This window comes from Octopus sinensis, linkage group LG15 (genome assembly GCF_006345805.1).
Source record: "Octopus sinensis linkage group LG15, ASM634580v1, whole genome shotgun sequence".
NCBI classification, from domain to species: domain Eukaryota; kingdom Metazoa; phylum Mollusca; class Cephalopoda; order Octopoda; family Octopodidae; genus Octopus; species Octopus sinensis.
In genome coordinates, this window is record NC_043011.1 from 12,170,004 (window position 1) to 12,188,515 (window position 18,512).

General features: G+C 36.6%; 1 protein-coding gene across 9 annotated transcripts in view; it reads left to right on the forward strand.

Moving 5' to 3' along the window:
* The window catches only part of LOC115219833 (tetratricopeptide repeat protein 31), a 191,163-nt gene that overhangs the window by 131,209 nt on the left and 41,442 nt on the right, over positions 1 to 18,512 (forward strand). For 8 of the 9 annotated variants that reach the window (XR_003882370.2, XR_003882371.2, XR_005002108.1 and 5 more), the window contains one exon: positions 16,974 to 17,083. The exons of the other annotated variant lie outside the window; for it this stretch is intronic. Coding sequence is in view for 4 of the 8 variants with exons in the window: in XM_029790121.2 (XP_029645981.1) it covers positions 16,974 to 17,083 (110 nt within the window). In the remaining 4 variants the exon portion in view is untranslated. The remainder of the gene's footprint in view (positions 1 to 16,973; positions 17,084 to 18,512) is intronic. 9 annotated transcript variants of the gene reach the window in all.

The window sequence follows — 18,512 nt, forward strand, 5'->3', positions numbered from 1 at the left end:
TACTTTCATTTCATGAAAAGTCTCCTGTGGTGTGCGTCCTTTCAAATACAAAAACCGGATCACTGCTCGACACTCAACAGGCTCCATTTCACACTTGACTCAGTTCAAACACCTGTAAATCAGAAACCACAATAAGTTCAGAGCTGTAATTTGCCACTTAATCTGTAGAGATATGAATAATTGCACATGCAAAATTTCAGCTAGATCAAACTACTGCAAGTGGGTCAGGAGCATTACTTATTGAACGCCCCTCGTATCCTTAGTGTTTCTAGCTCCTGCACATCTTCCGCATACAACCTCAACTTTCCATGTTAACCTTCCAGTGATTCCACCCACATCTCTAGTGTGTCCATAGCTTGCACAGCATACATCATGTGGAATTCTAGCTTACAACTTTCCTCCGTAAGAAGGGTCATTTACCTGAAGGGAATTGAGTCCTGTTCATTTTTTTTTTTTTTTTTTGCTTACTAGAACATTAGTCTCCCTAAATTAATATTAAGGCTCTCTAATTCCAGGTTTTGCTTCCAGACCTGGGATTTTTTCCCTAATTCTGTTACAGATTCTCTTATGAGAGCTAGGTCATCAGTATATAGTAGTGTCCAAGGGCAGCTGGTCTTAAATTCCTCTGTTATGGTCTGCAGGAAAATAACGAATAGGAGGGGACTGGAAACTGATCCTTGGTGAGCTCCTTTCTGAACACTAATTAACCACTACTCATGGCTAACTATCACCTTACTAACAGCACCCCTGTACATGGCTTATATGTCTTTTACTGGCCATTGGTCTACCCCTAGCTTCCTCCGAGGCCACCTGAGGGACTCTGCCAAAGGTTTTCTTCAGGTCAACAAATCATCATCATCATCATCATCATCGTTTAACGTCCGTTTTCCATGCTAGCATGGGTTGGACAGTTCAACTGGGGTCTGGGAAGCTAGAAGGCTGCGCCAGACCCAGTCTGATCTGGCAGTGTTTCTACAGCTGGATGCCCTTCCTAATGCCAACCACTCCGTGAGTGTAGTGGGTACTTTTTACATGCCACCTGCACAGGTGCCAGACGAGGCTGGCAAACGGCCACGATCGGATGGTGCTTTTTACGTGCCACCAGCATAGGGGCCAGATGAGGCTGGCAACGGCCACAATCGGATGGTGCTTTTTACGTGCCACCGGCATGGAGACCAGTCAGGTCAAGTATAATAGTTTACTTTCAGTACAATACTTTTCCTGTGGTTGTCTTACTAAGAAAATTGCTTCAGTAATACTGTTTTGCATGTGTGTGTGTGTGTTACTCTTTCCTTGCTTTGATATTACATAATAGCTGTAAGCAAGTGTCACTATCATGCAGGCAGTGTCCTTTGTTTCAAATCTTGCAAGGCATGTAAGGTCATAGACAGATATACCTTACTTGAAAACGGGTCAGGGTTGATGACAGGAAAGGCATCTGGCTATACAAAATCCACCTTAACAAATTTTGTCCAACCTATATGAAGAGGAAAAAGAAAAGGTGAACATTAAACGATGATGATATATAATCAATTAAGGCTGTTCATCATTTTATTTAATCTAGAGAGAGATAGTTAAATTTTCCACATTTCTATGTCTGCTATGTAGGTTTTTATATATATGTGTGTGTGTGTGTGTGTGTGTACGCAAGTCATAAAAATTGCAATAAGTAAAAGTGAGATGATGAATGTAATAGTGATAACTGCAGAAACTTAAGTAATAGTACTTTCTGCCATAGGCTCAACTGTTAATTAATTCATCGACCTCAAAAGGATGAAAGGCAAAGTCGATCTCAGCGTAATTTGAACTCAGAGCATAAAGACAGATGAAATGCCACTAAGCCTTTTGCCCGGTGTGCTAACGATTCTGCCAGCTCACCACATTAGAGACTTAAGTAACAATACAATTAACATCACTTAGACACCAAAGCATGGTGGGTGCAACACAAATTTATTGGAAGGGACTTGGATTTGACGCAGATCGATTCGGACTGTTTTCAAGTAAGCTGCAGAGCGAATGCAGATTTGTTGATAGCAACAGCATCAAAACAAAGGAAACAGAGAGAAGAGAGTTTCATTTGGTTCAATGCTCTCAACAAGGACAGATGATGAAATGGGAGGAACACACTGTTGAGAGCAAAATATGTTGGTGGTGGACGATGTTTTCTGATTCATTCATCCTACGATGTCTTGCCATCGCCTACAAACCTAGTAAGATGGAATGTATCAGAAAATGATATATGCAGATGTGGAAAAGTCAGAGCACTGAAACATATTCTTTCCAACTGTTCATTGGCACTGGACAGATATATATATATATATATATGGAGACACAATCTGGTTCTTAAGGTTATTTTCAATGCAACAAAGAACCAAATTACTCTCATCATTAGTGGCAAAATAAAAAACAAAAACATGAAAGAAACCAGCCAGAGGTTCCATTACCATTTTACATTCAAGCTAGCGAATCTGTTTGAAGAAGAAAACACTTCCTGTGAGCGATGAAAAATGGAACAGCTATTGGTGGGTGGCTGCAGATTTACAAGGATTCTTACCCATTCCATTTACAAAGAAACCAGTTATTATCATTGGTGTGAAAGAAAGAAAGTGGTAAGTCTAGTCGAGTTCATAGTTCCTCATGAAGATAACATGGATGCCACTTGGGCTCAAAAGATTGACTGTTATAAAAACCTCCTCAACGAATGTGAAAACACAGGCTGGAAAGTGGAGCATTTTCCAATTGAAGTTGGATGCAGAAGCTTTGGACACAGTGTGAGACGACTGCTGTTGTCACTAAGCCTAACTCATCATAAAACAAATTCCACCATGAGTGATATACAGACTACAGTGGAGAATGTAAGCCACTGAATTTGGTTAAAAAGAGCACTGGCTAGAAGAGTCCTGGTGTTTCCCCCAACGCAAGGCATATACAATAGTCCACCACGACGATAAAAAGATAGGGAGCCAATGTATCTCCCTGAAGCACTCCAATCAGTCTCTCAAAGAACTCCGTCATCCTGTCAGGTGTAACGTCTTGGGCTTTGGTGTTGGTGTAGAACAGTGATATCAGGTCCAGTATCTTCTTGGGGATTCCATAAACCTGTAAGATCATCAGGCAGTGATGGTCCACACAATTAAATGCCTTCCTAAAGTCAATGACAGCAGGAAGACTCTTTGCTCTAGCTCCCTCTAATATCCTTCTCAGCATTAGGATGTGACTGGTGGTTGATCTCTCTCTAAAGCCATTCTGGTTGTCCCTGAGCTTCTTCTTCATCCTGTTAAGAATCTTCCTGCTGAAGGTGTTTGCCACGAGTGACATCAGTGAGATCCTCCTGTAGTTGTTGGTGTTAGAGAGATCTCCCTTCTTTGGCATTAGGACGATGTTACTAATCCTCCACTGATTTGGGACAACTCATTTTTCCAGTCCCTGGTTACAGAACTCCAGGATGATATCAAAATCACACCTCTTCATCACCTCTGCTGCTACTTCATCTTTATCGGCTTAGCCCTCCTTGATCTCCTTCTTGGCTTTCTGAAGCAACTCTTTGGCAAAGGGTCCTGTTTCAATACCCAGTTCCTCAAACAGCTGCCTGATCTACCCAGTGTTCTGGGTTGTGGAAGGTGACTCTCCTAGTAGGGTCTTAAAATGGTCCGGCCATTTACTCTTCCTAACCTCGGGCCCTGTTCCCTGGATCTGACTTGAACTCCCTCTCTTCCTCCCTGTGATCTTGTTGATGATCACCCATCTCTCTTTACACCTAGACCCATCAACCACTCTCTCCACGCTTCTAATTTTCTCCATCAGTGTCTCTTCTCTGGCTTCAGTGTAAGTGGTACAGAGTTCTTCCTTAATCACCTCCACATCCTCCTTCATCTCCTCTGTAGGATCAGCAGGGAATTGGTCCTTGGAAGCTTTCAGGTGTTCTCTAGCTATGCACACTTTAGAGTCTACAGAGTTGATGTTCCTTCTTTTCTTCTGTCTCCTCGACACCAGAATCTCACTTGCTTCTGCCACTGTTTTGGTGAAGTACCCATACCTCTATGTTACTCTGTCCTCACTCCCTCCAATTTCTCTCTCACTCTCTCTCTCTCTCTCCTCTGCCTCTCCGCACAGAGCACTGAACCTGTTCCTCACTTCTACTGTGTACCTCTCCTGTAGCTTTATCATCTTCCTTGAAAGCTTCTCAGTCATAAATTGCTCTCCAGGGCTGAGCCTAACTCTTTCTTAACTTCACCCAGACCTTACTCATAACAAGTTACTTCTTAACTTCACCCAGACCTTACTCATAACATAGTTACTAGTGTACTGAAATAGTTGTATGGTTCTGTGTTCAGAACACTATTCCGCTACTTCTTCTTCACTAGAATGAAAGCAATCTGGGACTTGGACAAGTGTGTATCAGAAATGTAGATCCACATTTTCCCCAGATTTTTCCCAAACCTTGGGTTGGTTGCCATCAAGTTTGCCTCCAGCAGAGTGTCCCTCAGTGGTCTCCCATTTCAGTTGAGATTGTTATTGAAGTACCAGCAAGGATCTTCATCTCTCTCCTTACTCAGATGTGCACTGAGATCACCCAGAACAAGCAGGATGTTATGAGCTGGTGTGGTGTTGACAGTTCTACATACTTCCTCATGGAACTCTCCCACACTTGCATCACTGTCCCCTTCGGTTGGACTATAGGCTGAGATGACTGTCAGCCTTGGGTTTCCATTGAAGGTCACCCTCAACACTTGCAGAGAGATAGGTATGATTTTCCTCACTAACAGATTGGCTCTTGCGCTCAACACAACACCCACTCCTCCTACTGCAGCTCTAGCCATGTTCCTCACTGCTGATGTGGTGATGAGCTGGTTCTTTTTTCCAATCATCACTGTGTTCATGGGCTCATCGTGTAGGATCCTGTGTTCTTGGATCGCAAGTATCTGCATATCACTCTCCTCAAACAGATGACCCAACCCCTCTCTCTTCTCCAGCATCCGAACAGTCCTCACATTCAAAACGCTAATTTTTGTGGTTCTTCTGCAGGACAAAAGTGTGTTCTTTATATTTGTCTGGTCCATCATCCACTGGCCCTCCCTGTGGCTCTAAACCAGCAGGGTCATAACAACCAGGCTGCTCCTCGACAGTGTAGTTAGGGGCTCTAACCCTAGTGTTGTTGTTAAGTACACTCTTCATAATTCTTTTCAGTGGCTGATAATACCTTACCGGTGCCACTCGAGTAAGATAATTATTTAGCCCTTAAAGAGAGCCCTAACAGGTACTACTACTCTGAGCCATAGCAGACCTGGGAGTGATGACATCTTAGGGGTAACTCCACATTCCCCACAGGTCTTGGACTGGACTCCTGAACTGGAGCCTTGCCACTGGATGAAGTTTGTCATACCCAGGACTTATACACATATGTTCATATAAATATGCAAGTACACACACACGCATATATTAGGTAGGTAGGTAGATAGATAGATAGATAGATAGATAGATAGATAGATAGATAGATAGATATACATATATATTTTTCCTATTCAGATAGATACATACTCATTAGTACACAAACACAAGTACCTATATACACACATATAATTACCATATATATAATGAATATATGCACATATATTTACACACACACACACACACACACACAAATATATAAGTAATGAATATGAATTAATGATATTACTAAAGTTACTGCAAATAATAGAGAATAGCAATAAAAATTATTCAGTACTGATAATGATGGTGAATACAATGAAAATTTGATGATGATGATGATAATAATAATTAATTAATTTGTAATAATAAACAAGTTCATAATATAAAATTTGTAATAAATTAACATTCTTAATAAGAATTACTATTCGTAATAATAAGATTAATAAGAACACAAGTATTGCAAAAAATAATAGTTGAATAAATTAGGGTTATGTAGAGTATTAGTTTATGGAGTGAGTTAGTTTAGTAGGTGTGTGTGTCTGTGTGTGAGTGTATGGATATATATACAGTGGGGGGAAATAAAATTCTTTATTTGTTTAATTTCTTATGAACATAAAGGAGATATACCAATACTATATTTGCATACAGATACATAAACTAAGAATATGCAAAAGAAACTAATAAATTATAGTAACTAAGGAGTTTATATTCAATTATAAATATTTAGGGGTGAAAAAAGTATTCGTACAGAACATAAATAACTGATAACTCTGATTTAATACTTCATAGCATAACCATTATTCAGTTCCACTTCAACCAATCTCTTCTTGTAGTTCTTAATCAATGACTTGCATGTTTCTTTAGGAATTTTTTCCCATTCTTCTTGACAAATTTTCTTCAAATCTGCAATGCATGTTGGGGCTCTTGGAGGAATTTTAATTTTCAAATAACGCCACAAATTTTCAATGGGGTTCAAGTCAGGTGACTGGCTTGGCCATTCTAATAATTTTATATTGTGATCGACAATCCATTTTATGGTAGACTTCGCCGTGTGCTTAGGGTTATTATCCTGTTGTAAAACCCACCCTTCACAAAGCTGGAGCTTTTCTACAGAGTCCAATAAATCATTGTTCAAAATATTTTGGTACATCTCTGCATTCATTCTACCAGCTATCACATGTAAATTGCCAGTATCATTTGGAGAGAAACACCCCCACACCACCTCCAAACTTTACAGTAGGAATTATGTTTTTCGGCAAATAGGCGATACCATCTTTTCTCCGAACATGGCTATGCGAATTTCGTCCAAATAGTTCAATTTTCAACTCATTGGTCCATAGAACATTTTTCCAGAATGTATCAGATTTATCTTTATGTTCATAAACAAATTTTAAACGGGCATCTCTATGCCTTTTAGTCAACAGCAGAGTTTTTCTAGGACAGCGTGATTTCAGTTCATTCCTATGAAGTTCATTGCTGATTGTTTGTAGTGTAACACTAGTCCCTGAAGCTAACAAATCTTCTTGCAACTCTGTTAAGTGTCTTTGGAGAATAAGATTCCAAACTTTCATGTAAGCATAAGTTGCACAGTTTTCCATTCCAGAGTAGAATTTAACTTTGGTGAGGATATTTGACTTGATATTGTAAGATCATTATCATAGTTAGCTAAAAATGTTTGGTTAGTTTTGTTTGAATGTCTAAAGGAATAATTGTGAGAATTGTACCTGAGCTTAAAGGATTTGGATGTCATACTGACGTAGACCCTGAATGAAGAGTTAGCAGTATCAGTACATTTGTAGACTATGTCATTAACCCTTTAGCATTTAAACCAGCCATATTCAGCCCTAATATTCTACTCGTTTTACTCTCAAATCAACCAGATCCCATCTCTTACACCTACCCTACAATGGCATTCTAAAAATACTTAACCATATCATCAAAATCTTGAAGCTACAAGATAATACATGGTTATTCAAAACAATGCAAATAAATAAGCATTACATTTGACAAAATAATCGAAATGCTAAAGGGTTAACTAGACAGTTGTTGTTGAGCTGGTAGGGGTTGTGGAAAGGTTTTCTTTAGTTTCGTGTAGTTTGCAAGTGTTTCAAGAAGCAATAATTTGTTTGAAGTTTGGAGTATTTGAGAAAAAGCTTTTTTACTGTATTTTTCATGAAGATTTTATGGTATCTGTGGCTTGGAGGAAAATGTTTTCTAAGTAGGGTCAAAAAGCTTTTCCTTTTTGGGGAGCTACATTCATGTAGTATGGAGGTGTAGGCCATGTTGTGTTTCTATTCCTGTTGTGTGTGTTGTGTGTTAGTGCTCAAAGTGTGATTGTGTCTTCATAGCCACTTCTGCAGAGTGCATTGTTGTAACAGGGTGCAGCTTCTGTAACAATTTACCTCTTTACTTGAAGATTGAAAAGTCTGTGAGAGATGTTAGGAACAAGGTAGTTGATTATGCTCCCATGGTGTTTGAATGTATATAGATGTAATGCAAATATTCATTTGGTTTGTGGTAGGGATAGTAAAGAGAATTAAATAAAATCTTATGTCAAGGAAGTTGGCCTTAATTAAGCCTCCAAGGCACATGCATTCATTTATATATATGTGTGTGTATATGTATACACTCAGACATATATGTATGAATGTAAAGATGCCTGCATAAATTACCATCTGTCCATTCATCCTCCCTCCCTCCTTCCTTCCTTCCTCCCTTCCTTCTTTCCTTCCTTCCCTCCTTTCCTTCTTTCCTTCCTTCCTTCCATGTGTGTGTATAACTAGGTATATAAGTGAAACAGTAGAAAAAGGGAACAATACGTGCAATAACTGATTTCCCTACACAAGGTTTCATGTGTTAGTGCTGTGCCATTTCTAGCACACCTTATTCCCATATAACCTTTAATTCAAGTTACAATGTGTGTGTGTATATAAACACATGTATGCTTACATGCTCTACAGCTGCCATTACTTTTGCTAGTTGCTTTTGGTCTTCATTTAGTCATTAGCCAACGTCGACAACTTCGCAGCCTTCCGACTCTTGATGCAGCGGAACATGATGGATGTGATGGTGGAGAGTGAGCACATTCCACCAACTCTCAGCTGCTACCAATTTCAGCTGATTAAACTGTAGCAACATGAAATCTAGTGCTATGTTCAAGGGCATGACATGCTACGTACCCCAGGAATAGAGCCTACCATTTTATCATGTGCCAACATTTACACACACATACACATCAAATTAATGACATGACATAGAGAAACAAGTTGCCAAAATACACACACACACACACCTCATATATATCCTCATTATTTATATATGTGCTCACACGGAGTGGTTGGCGTTAGGAAGGGCATCCAGCTGTAGAAACATTGCCAGATCAGACTGGGCCTGGTGCAGCCTTCTGGCTTCCCAGACCCCAGTTGAACCGTCCAACCCATGCTAGCATGGAAAGCAGACGCTAAACGATGATGATGATGATGATGGCTGTGTGCCAAGAAGTTTGGTTCCTAACTATGTGGTCTCAGATCCAGTTCCATTATGTGACACATTGGGTAAGTGTCTTCTACTATAGGCTTGAGTTAACCAAAGTCTTGTGAGGGGATTTGGTTGATGGAAACTAGAAGAAGCCTATCATATGTATGTATGTATGTGTGTGTGTATACTCTTGACTTAATATCATGTAATGGTTGTAAGCAAGCGTCACTGACATACAGGTAATGACATGCATAAGATCTGGTCATCAAATCTAAGTAGAGACTTCAAACTTGAAATCTTCAAAGCCACAGTCGAACCAATTCTACTATATGGCTCAGAAACCTGGACATTATCAAAGAAGCTTGAGAGGCGGTTGGATGGAACCTACACTCGCCTCCTTATGAGAGCTCAAAATCTCTCATGGAAGCGTCATCCAACCAAAATGCAAATATATGGGAAATTACCACCTGTGTCATCTCTTGTGAAAAGTAGGAGAGTCCAGTTTGCTGGACATTGTTGTAGAGCTGAAAACGAGGCAATTTCTACTCTTCTCGTCTGGAAGCCATCTACTCGCAATACCAGAGGGCGCACACTCTCCTACCCTGATGTAATCTCCAGGGATACAGGCATCCAGCAACAGCACCTCCGTAATGCTATGATGGACCGTGAAGTCTGGCATAGCATGGTAAATTTCATTGTCTCGACCACGGTCGAACAATGATGATGATGATGAATGTTGTTCATTTCCTGTCTACCAAAAAAAAACATGTCTGGCCAATGGGTAATATTAGCTTGCTTGGAAATAGGTGAGGGTTGGCGACAAAGGGCATCTGGCTGTAGAAAATCTGCCTCCACAAATTCTGTCTGACCCATGCAAGTATGGAAAAATGGACATTAAATGATGACGACACGTACATGCATACACATACACGTATTAAACTGAAAATGCTGTAACTAAAGTTTTGTGTATATCACTTGTCAAACTGATGCCTGTGTTACCTGGAAATTTATTCAGTCAACATTATCTATATGGGAACATGCTAAAATCTACAGTCAAGGTGATAATGGTGCATAGATTTTAGAATCCCACACCCGTAACATATGTAATTGGTTGGTGAACATAATTCCCTCCTGCGATAGGCATATAACTGAATGAATGTAATTGAAAGGGATTTGAGTGAAATGCAAGTTTTTATTTTTCAAAATTCTGATTCTCCCTCCATAAGGTGGTACAGCTGTGTATATGTACATGTTCAGTTTGGTTGTCACATATATCTTTGATAATTTGATGGAGAATATCAACTTCATTCTAGACTCCTTTGTATAAAAGTATTTTTACCAGCAGGTCCCATAGAAATTCCATAACCAGTCAGCACATTTGAAAACATGTTAATACATTAAACCCAAGCAAGGAGTTTCAAAAAAATGTTTTTGATGTCCTAATATTTATTATTATCCATATTTTATAAATTAATGTTTCGTTCAAACAGATGATAATTAATTGCATTAAAGCACAAACGTTGAGGGAATTTAAAAGAATAAAAATACGTAAGCCAACTTCAATGTTTACTGCCCAACAACCAACAAGGCTCAGTCTGGGAATATTTACATTTCTTTTAATTTCATTTTCTGGTGGATTAATTCATAATATTTTGTATGTGTTACAAACGACATAATCGTTTATATTTGCAACTACTGATTTTCAATCTGATAATCAGAAAATCAATTCTTGATATTACAAAGACTCACATGAAGTCTACGCTGGAGTAAGGACATTGCTGCTGCACACACAGACATCTTAGACTGCATCTAGAAGAGGGCACATGATTGGTATGAAGTCACTCACAGAAATGTTCCAGATTTTGTCCCATAGTGTCTTCTCTCTACTTTTCTCTACCGCTGCTATAATGGCCTCTGCTCCACAGAATTGATTGGCCTCATATCACCTCCACTCAGGCATTTCTGACCCACTTACCTCTTCTCCTTTCATTATCCTTGTTGTGTCCAAGACTTACATTTAAAGACATAGCATAACATAATTTTCTAAAAAAAACCTTTTATTATTGTCCAAATATATCAGAATTTGTATTTACTGTAAAATACATCATTATATTCGTAGTTAAATATTAATTATAAATTACAAATAAGCTATCTTATTTATACTAAATGATTATACATTTATAAATACATTAATTTAATTTATTAATTAATGATAATAATAATGATGATAATAATAATAATAAATGAATAATTTTACATAATGCTATATTGTGATCAAAAACATTTATTTCCAAATAAGTATTTCTGTTTTTTTTTTTTCTTAAAATAGCTAATTTGTTTATAAATATATAAACTTTTAATTACAAAAATATATTTTTTTCCCTCTCATAAACTAATTTAGTATTTGTTCTAGAAATCATTTGTGTAAGTATGAATAAGTAGATTGCAACAATTATTATATACAGTTATATATTTTTGAATAATAGTAAATTTGTGTATTAATTGTGATACAAACTAAGTTTGATAATTTTTTTATAATATCGTGTACTTTATAGCTTGTATTCTTATTGTAACACTCTAATTTTGTTACTCCTGAAAAACTTTGTAAAATTTTGAAATATATTATTTATAGTTTATTATCTAAGAAACAATATAGGTTATATTTATTGTAGATCTATTTTTTTTAATGTTTATGCTTTTGTTTATTTATATTTATGGAGTTCTCCGATAATTTAGGTAAATAAGGGCCATTATTTTTTACATTATTTACTTTTGACAGATATTTATCCTCATCTTGTTTGTTGTTAACACAACGTTTCAGCTGATATACCCTCCAGCCTTCTTCAGGTGTCTTGGGGAAATTTTGAACCTGGGATCACACTAAGGTATTTTTTTTATATTATTATAATTATTCAGGTCACTGCCTGAAATCAAACTTGGAATCTTGGGGTTAGTAGCCTGCACTCTTAACTACAAGTGGTTGAGAGTGCGGGCTACAAACCCCAAGATTCCGAGTTCGATTCCAGGCAGTGACCTGAATAATTATAATAATATAAAAAAAATACCTTTGGAATAAGAACCCAGGTTTGGAATTTCCCCAAGACACCTGATGAAGGCTGGAGGGTATATCAGTTGAAACGTGTTAACAACAAACAAGATGAGGACAAATATCCGTCGAATGTAAATAACGTACATAATTCCTTATCTCTTAAATATAGAACTGCATTATCTTTTAGTTACTTCAAAGAATCTTAATTCCAGTAACTTCTAATTTAGTTACTTCTGAAAGACTTAGTAAAATCTTGATATTTATCATTTATATTTATAGTCTATTATATCCTTTATCTAAGAAATAATATAGGTTATAATTGTTGTAGATTTAAGTCTTTGTTTATTTTATTTACTGAGTCCTCCCTTTAATAAAGTACCTAAATAAAGAACATTATTTGTGAATCACTTTGAACAATATTTATATCTGTAACTTGAAATAAATGAGAAGTGTTATTCTATTTTATCATTATACTAGCAGTATCGCCCGGCGTTGCTCGGGTTTGTAAGGGAAATAACTATATAAGCATTTTTAGAGAGTTATAGCCAAAAAATAGCAAAAAATGCATTAAAAATGGAAAAAATATGATGGTAAATTTTTTTTTAAATCGTTGACTCATCGTAGACATTTTTAGAGAGTTACTTCCCTTATATAATAGCGAAAAAATGCATTAAAATGGAAAAAAAACGATGGTAAATTTTTTTTTTAATCGTAGACTCATGTAGACGCTTTCTTAGCCATTTCTGTTTTGGTGTCTAAAAGCCATGAAGTCGTTGTTCTAAAAGAACACTGGTCTCCTTGACAACGCATTACGACGTTGATTTCCTTACACTCCCTTCCCCACAGGTGCAGGTGTGAGCGTGGACGCCAACTCCGCCGCCATCGACACACGAAAAATTATGCATTAAAATGGAATAAAAAATGATGTTAATTTATTTTTAAAATTGTAGACTCATCGTAGACGCGCGCTAATATTCAGACGGGCTCGATATGAATCACGACTATAAGCTACCCGAATTTGGTTAAACTGCACCGCAAAATGTGGGAGTAGTTAGGAATCTAAATCGAAGGGGACAGACACTCACACAACTACAGTTTTATATATATAGATATACATAGCGCAGTAGTGGTGAGATGTGACAGCAAAGAAAAGCATACATTCACTCTCTGCATGCAATTAGACTCGGAAAGTTCGTGAGGAACCCATTGACCCAATTTGCTGACTTTTCCGATAGCACACAGGTGTCAATGAATGGTTGAATGACCAAATCCAAGCTTCTCTGCTAGTTCCTCAACAGTTACGATGATATTTTGTTCCACCAGGATTTTCAGGATGTCCTTGTCGAGTTCTACAGATCTTTCAGGATGAGGCTCGTCTTCTAGACTGTAGTTTATGGCTCGGGATTTCTGGAACCACCATTGACACTGCCTTACGCTTATTGTCCAATCCCCATATACTGCATTAATATTTCTTGTACTTTGCACACATTTATATTCTGTTATTCTTTTATATGTTTCAGCCTTGAGGTTGTGGTCATGCTGGATCATGTGTGTGTGTGTGTGTGTCTATCTGTCTGTCTGTCTGTATGTATATATGTATATGTATGTGTGTGAACAATAATATTTTCAACAGATGTGTTGCAAATGTATCTGATTGTTCTCAAGCTTCAATACTGTGTGTGTGTGTATGTGTGTGTATGTATGTATGTATATGTATGTATGTGTGTGTGTATGTATGTGTGTGTGTATGTGTGTGTGTATGTATGTATGTATGTATGTATGAGTGTATGTTTACTTTATTACTAACACAAGCCACTACGGTTATTTAATGTAAAGTTTTCCTCAAATCACTCTCTCTCTCGCTATTTACTCTCTTCCAAGAACATTTTCACTCACTCTTAGCTCTTAGCTTCCCATACATTTTACTCATGTATCTATCAGCGTCATAGACAGAATACTTTCAGTTTAGCCTTCCTCAAATCACTCTGTCGCTATTTACTTTCATTTTATTCGTTGCCCACTGTGTGTGTGCGTTTGCGTGTGGTGTAAACCAGACTAAGAAAAGCATTTGACACACACACCAGAATGTGAGTTTTCTGTAAATTTTGCTTAATTGGAGTTTAAATTTTAAAAACTGGACCTGGTATGACGCGATGCATTGTACTCTTAAAAATGCTAGGTAAATTGTAATTGAAGAAATCCTATATTGTAGATTTGTATAACTCCCAAAGGGAGGCAGATAAAATCTGCCTTTTATAATAAGAGACTAGCAGTATCGCCCGGCGTTGCTCGGGTTTGTAAGGGAAATAACTATATAAGCATTTTTAGAGAGTTATAGCCAAAAAATAGCCAAAAATGCATTAAAAATGGAAATAATATGATGGTAAATTTTTTTTTAAATCGTTGACTCATCGTAGACATTTTTAGAGAGTTACTTCCCTTATATAATAGCGAAAAAATGCATTAAAATGGAAAAAAAACGATGGTAATTTTTTTTTAAATCGTAGACTCATGTAGACGCTTTCTTAGCCATTTCTGTTTTGGTGTCTTCAAGCCATGAAGTCGTTGTTCTAAAAGAACGCTGGTCTCCTTGACAACGCATTACGACGTTGATTTCCTTACACTCCCTTCCCCACAGGTGCAGGTGTGAGCGTGGATGCCAACTCCGCCGCCATCGACACACGAAAAATTATGCATTAAAATGGAATAAAAAATGATGTTAAATTATTTTTAAAATCATAGACTCATCGTAGACGCGCGCTAATACTCAGACAGGCTCGATATGAATCACGACTATAAGCTACCCGAATTTGGTTAAACTGCACCGCAAAATGTGGGAGTAGTTAGGAATCTAAATCGAAGGGGACAGACACTCACACAACTACAGTTTTATATATAGATATACATAGCGCAGTAGTGGTGAGATGTGACAGCAAAGAAAAGCATACATTCACTCTCTGCATGCAATTAGACTCGGAAAGTTTGTGAGGAACCCATTGACCCAATTTGCTGACTTTTCCGATAGCACACAGGTCTCAATGAATGGTTGAATGACCAAATCCAAGCTTCTCTGCTAGTTCCTCAACAGTTACGATGAGATTTTGTTCCACCAGGGTTTTCAGGATGTCCTTGTCGAGTTCTACAGATCTTTCAGGATGAGGCTCATCTTCTAGGCTGTTCCAATATAGCTTTGAAAAAAATAGCTGTTAAAATCGAAATGCACTCTTCAAAACTTGCACTATGAATAAGGACAAGATAAAATTACTACCTGCTTTTATAGCAAGTTAATATAAGTAGTTTATCCCATTCCCCTCTGACTTTTAGTTCAAGCTGTTGAAAAAACCGCATTATTATATATATACATACATACATACATACATACATACATACATACATACATACATACATACATACATATACACACACACTCTCTCTCTCACACACATGCACACATTTATATTCTGTTATTCTTTTATATGTTTCAGCCTTGAGGTTGTGGCCATGCTGGATCATGTGTGTGCGTGTGTGTGTCTATCTGTCTGTCTGTCTGTATGTATATATGTATATGTATGTGTGTGAACAATAATATTTTCAACAGATGTGTTGCAAATGTATCTGATTGTTCTCAAGCTTCAATACTGTGTGTGTGTGTATGTGTGTGTGTGTGTGTGTGTATGTATGTATGTATATGTATGTATGTGTATATGTATGTATGTGTGTGTGTATGTATGTATGTGTGTATGTATGTGTGTGTGTGTGTATGTATGTATGTATGTATGTATGTATGTATGTATGAGTGTATGTTTACTTTATTACTAACACAAGCCACTACGGTTATTTAATGTAAAGTCTTCGTCAAATCACTCTCTCTGGCTATTTACTCTCTTCCAAGAACATTTTCACTCACACTTATGTGTTAGCTTCCCATACATTTTACTCATGTATCTATCAGCGTGATAGAGAGAAACAAATATTACATCTAGTTTCACTTTATTCGTTGCCCACTGTGTGTGTGCGTTTGCGTGTGGTGTAAACCAGACTAAGAAAAGCATTTGACACACACACCAGAATGTGAGTTTTCTGTAAATTTTGCTTAATTGGAGTTTAAATTTTAAAAACTGGACCTGGCATGACGCGATGCATTGTACTCTTAAAAATGCCAGGTAAATTGTAATTGAAGAAATCCTATATTGTAGATTTGTATAACTCCCAAAGGGAGGCAGATAAAATCTGCCTTTTATAATAAGGGATAAGAGATTAATATGATACTATATTATCATTATATATAATTTATATTTATTTTCTTTGAGTAATTATAAATATTTGAAAAGTATTGCATATAAATAAATAGTTAGTTGATATACTAGAAATATTTATAGAATAAATATTGATTTACACGATTTATTACCATCTCTAAAACTAAGTAGGACTCTGATACTTTATTTATATATTATTAAAATAGCCAGTGATTGTTTTCGACTTAAATGCATTCGAATTAACATTATTGGAGATATATAGAAACATTTTTTGACAGTTGTAGATTTTCTTTACCTAATTATTTTGTCGGTTATAAATCTGTTTTATGGTACTTGTTATGTATCTGAATAGTCAATACTCATGCTCCTTAACAATCAGTATTTTGCAATTTGGTAGTCCTTTTAGGTGGAATTCCATCAGTCTTTTTGAACCAAAACCCTGAAGAGACTTGTGTACATGGATATGAACCGTTTATAAATCAAATAATGTATATGTCAAAACAAATTGTTGGCTTTTTTATTTTTTTAATAATTTTTGTATGTTATATTATATTTATTTTATATTATAAATAAATTGTTAGATTGTCAATTGTATTTCTCTATTTAATTTATTGTTTATATATATATAAATTTGAGTTATAACTTTTCTTAATGACATGGAAAAGACAGATAGGAACGCTATTTGAATTATTATCAATTCATATAGATTTTAGTTCCTTCTTTTCTTTCTATCTTGGTTTCATTTTATCTTTATTTTACAGGGAGTGGAGTGTGGTGGCCAAAAACTGTTGATAAAATTTCCTGATAATCCAATAATTAATGTAGGAAATGTCACAATACTAAAAGCTTCTACTTCTAACAATAGCAAAAGGTAAGTTTCTCCTGGTCCTGTCTTTCTCCTATGCATAGTTCTTTTGCTTACAAAAATGGTCTTGGTCTACCTGGTGTGTTAGTTGTTATGAATTGGTCTTGTGAAAAATACATTTCACTGTCCACCAAAATTGGTACATTTTTCACTTTGTAACAAATGAAATTTTTATACATATTTAACTATTTATATGATAAATACACAAAAGAGCAGCTACAACATAAAGCTATGGTTTTATATTTAAGTACTTACTTTTTGGAAATGCTAAATTTCTAAATCTCTCATAGAGACATGTACGGTGGTGGGGCGATAGAATGGTTGTATACTGTCAATCTAACACGAACGTGACACCACCGCTGTATAGCCCTAGGAAGCATCGACGCCTCCTGATGGCTTTGACACATTTTTTCTGTGTCCTTATATACATTTACGAAGGGGAGACAAATACCCCCAGCTGCCCGGGCTGCATCTAGGGACACGTGTTTCAGGATGATTGTCCTTCGTTGGCCTAGAGTAGCAGACATCGGTCAGCCATTGATACTTGCCTCGACTCGCAATGTATATATCTAAATTTCAGTGAAGTCTATTCACTGATTATCAAAATCAGAAATACTAAATTTCTAAATCTCGCGTAGAGACATGTACGGTGGTGGGGCGATAGAATGGTTGTATACTGTCAATCTAACATGAACGTGACAGTACTTACTTTTTACTGTCAAGAAACAAAGCTATGGGTATTAAACTAAATAAAAAGGCTATCATATCACACTACATATTTTAGGTTGATCTGATGGCACACTTCTTTAGAGATGTATGAGGTCTTTATATGCAATTTTAGTAAAATGTCAGATCTCCACCACAATTTTAGTTGCTACCTGTTTTCCAATTTTTTTTTTGTTCCACATCAGTTTGTAAATATCTTTTATGCTAATATATGTTGATTGATTATCATTGATACCCATCCAGTTTTAATAGTGAGAGTTGTAGCTATGTTGATGATAGTAGATGTACTACAAAGATTTGTTTTTAGTAAAGTTGTATTAGCAGAACGTAGTATTGTTGTTATAGTTAGTTAACCCTTTAGCATTTAAACCGGCCATATCCGGCCAAAAGTATTCTGCTTGTTTTATGTTCAAACTTGCCAGATCTGGTCTCTCAGACCAACCCTACAATATTGTTTTAAAAATTAACAGCTACTTCATCAAAATCTCATAACTACAAGATAATGCATCTCATAACTACAAGACAATGTAGATGAAGAAGCATTAATTTTGGCAGAATAATGTGAACACTAAAGGGTTAACCTTAAATAATCTCTCACTGAGCAGTTTTATGGTTGAATGTGTTTCAACCATTACATTATAATTTTTGTATAGCTAGCAATATACTGCTCAATGTTGCCTTCTTTTTTTTCTTTTTAAATTTGGTTGTA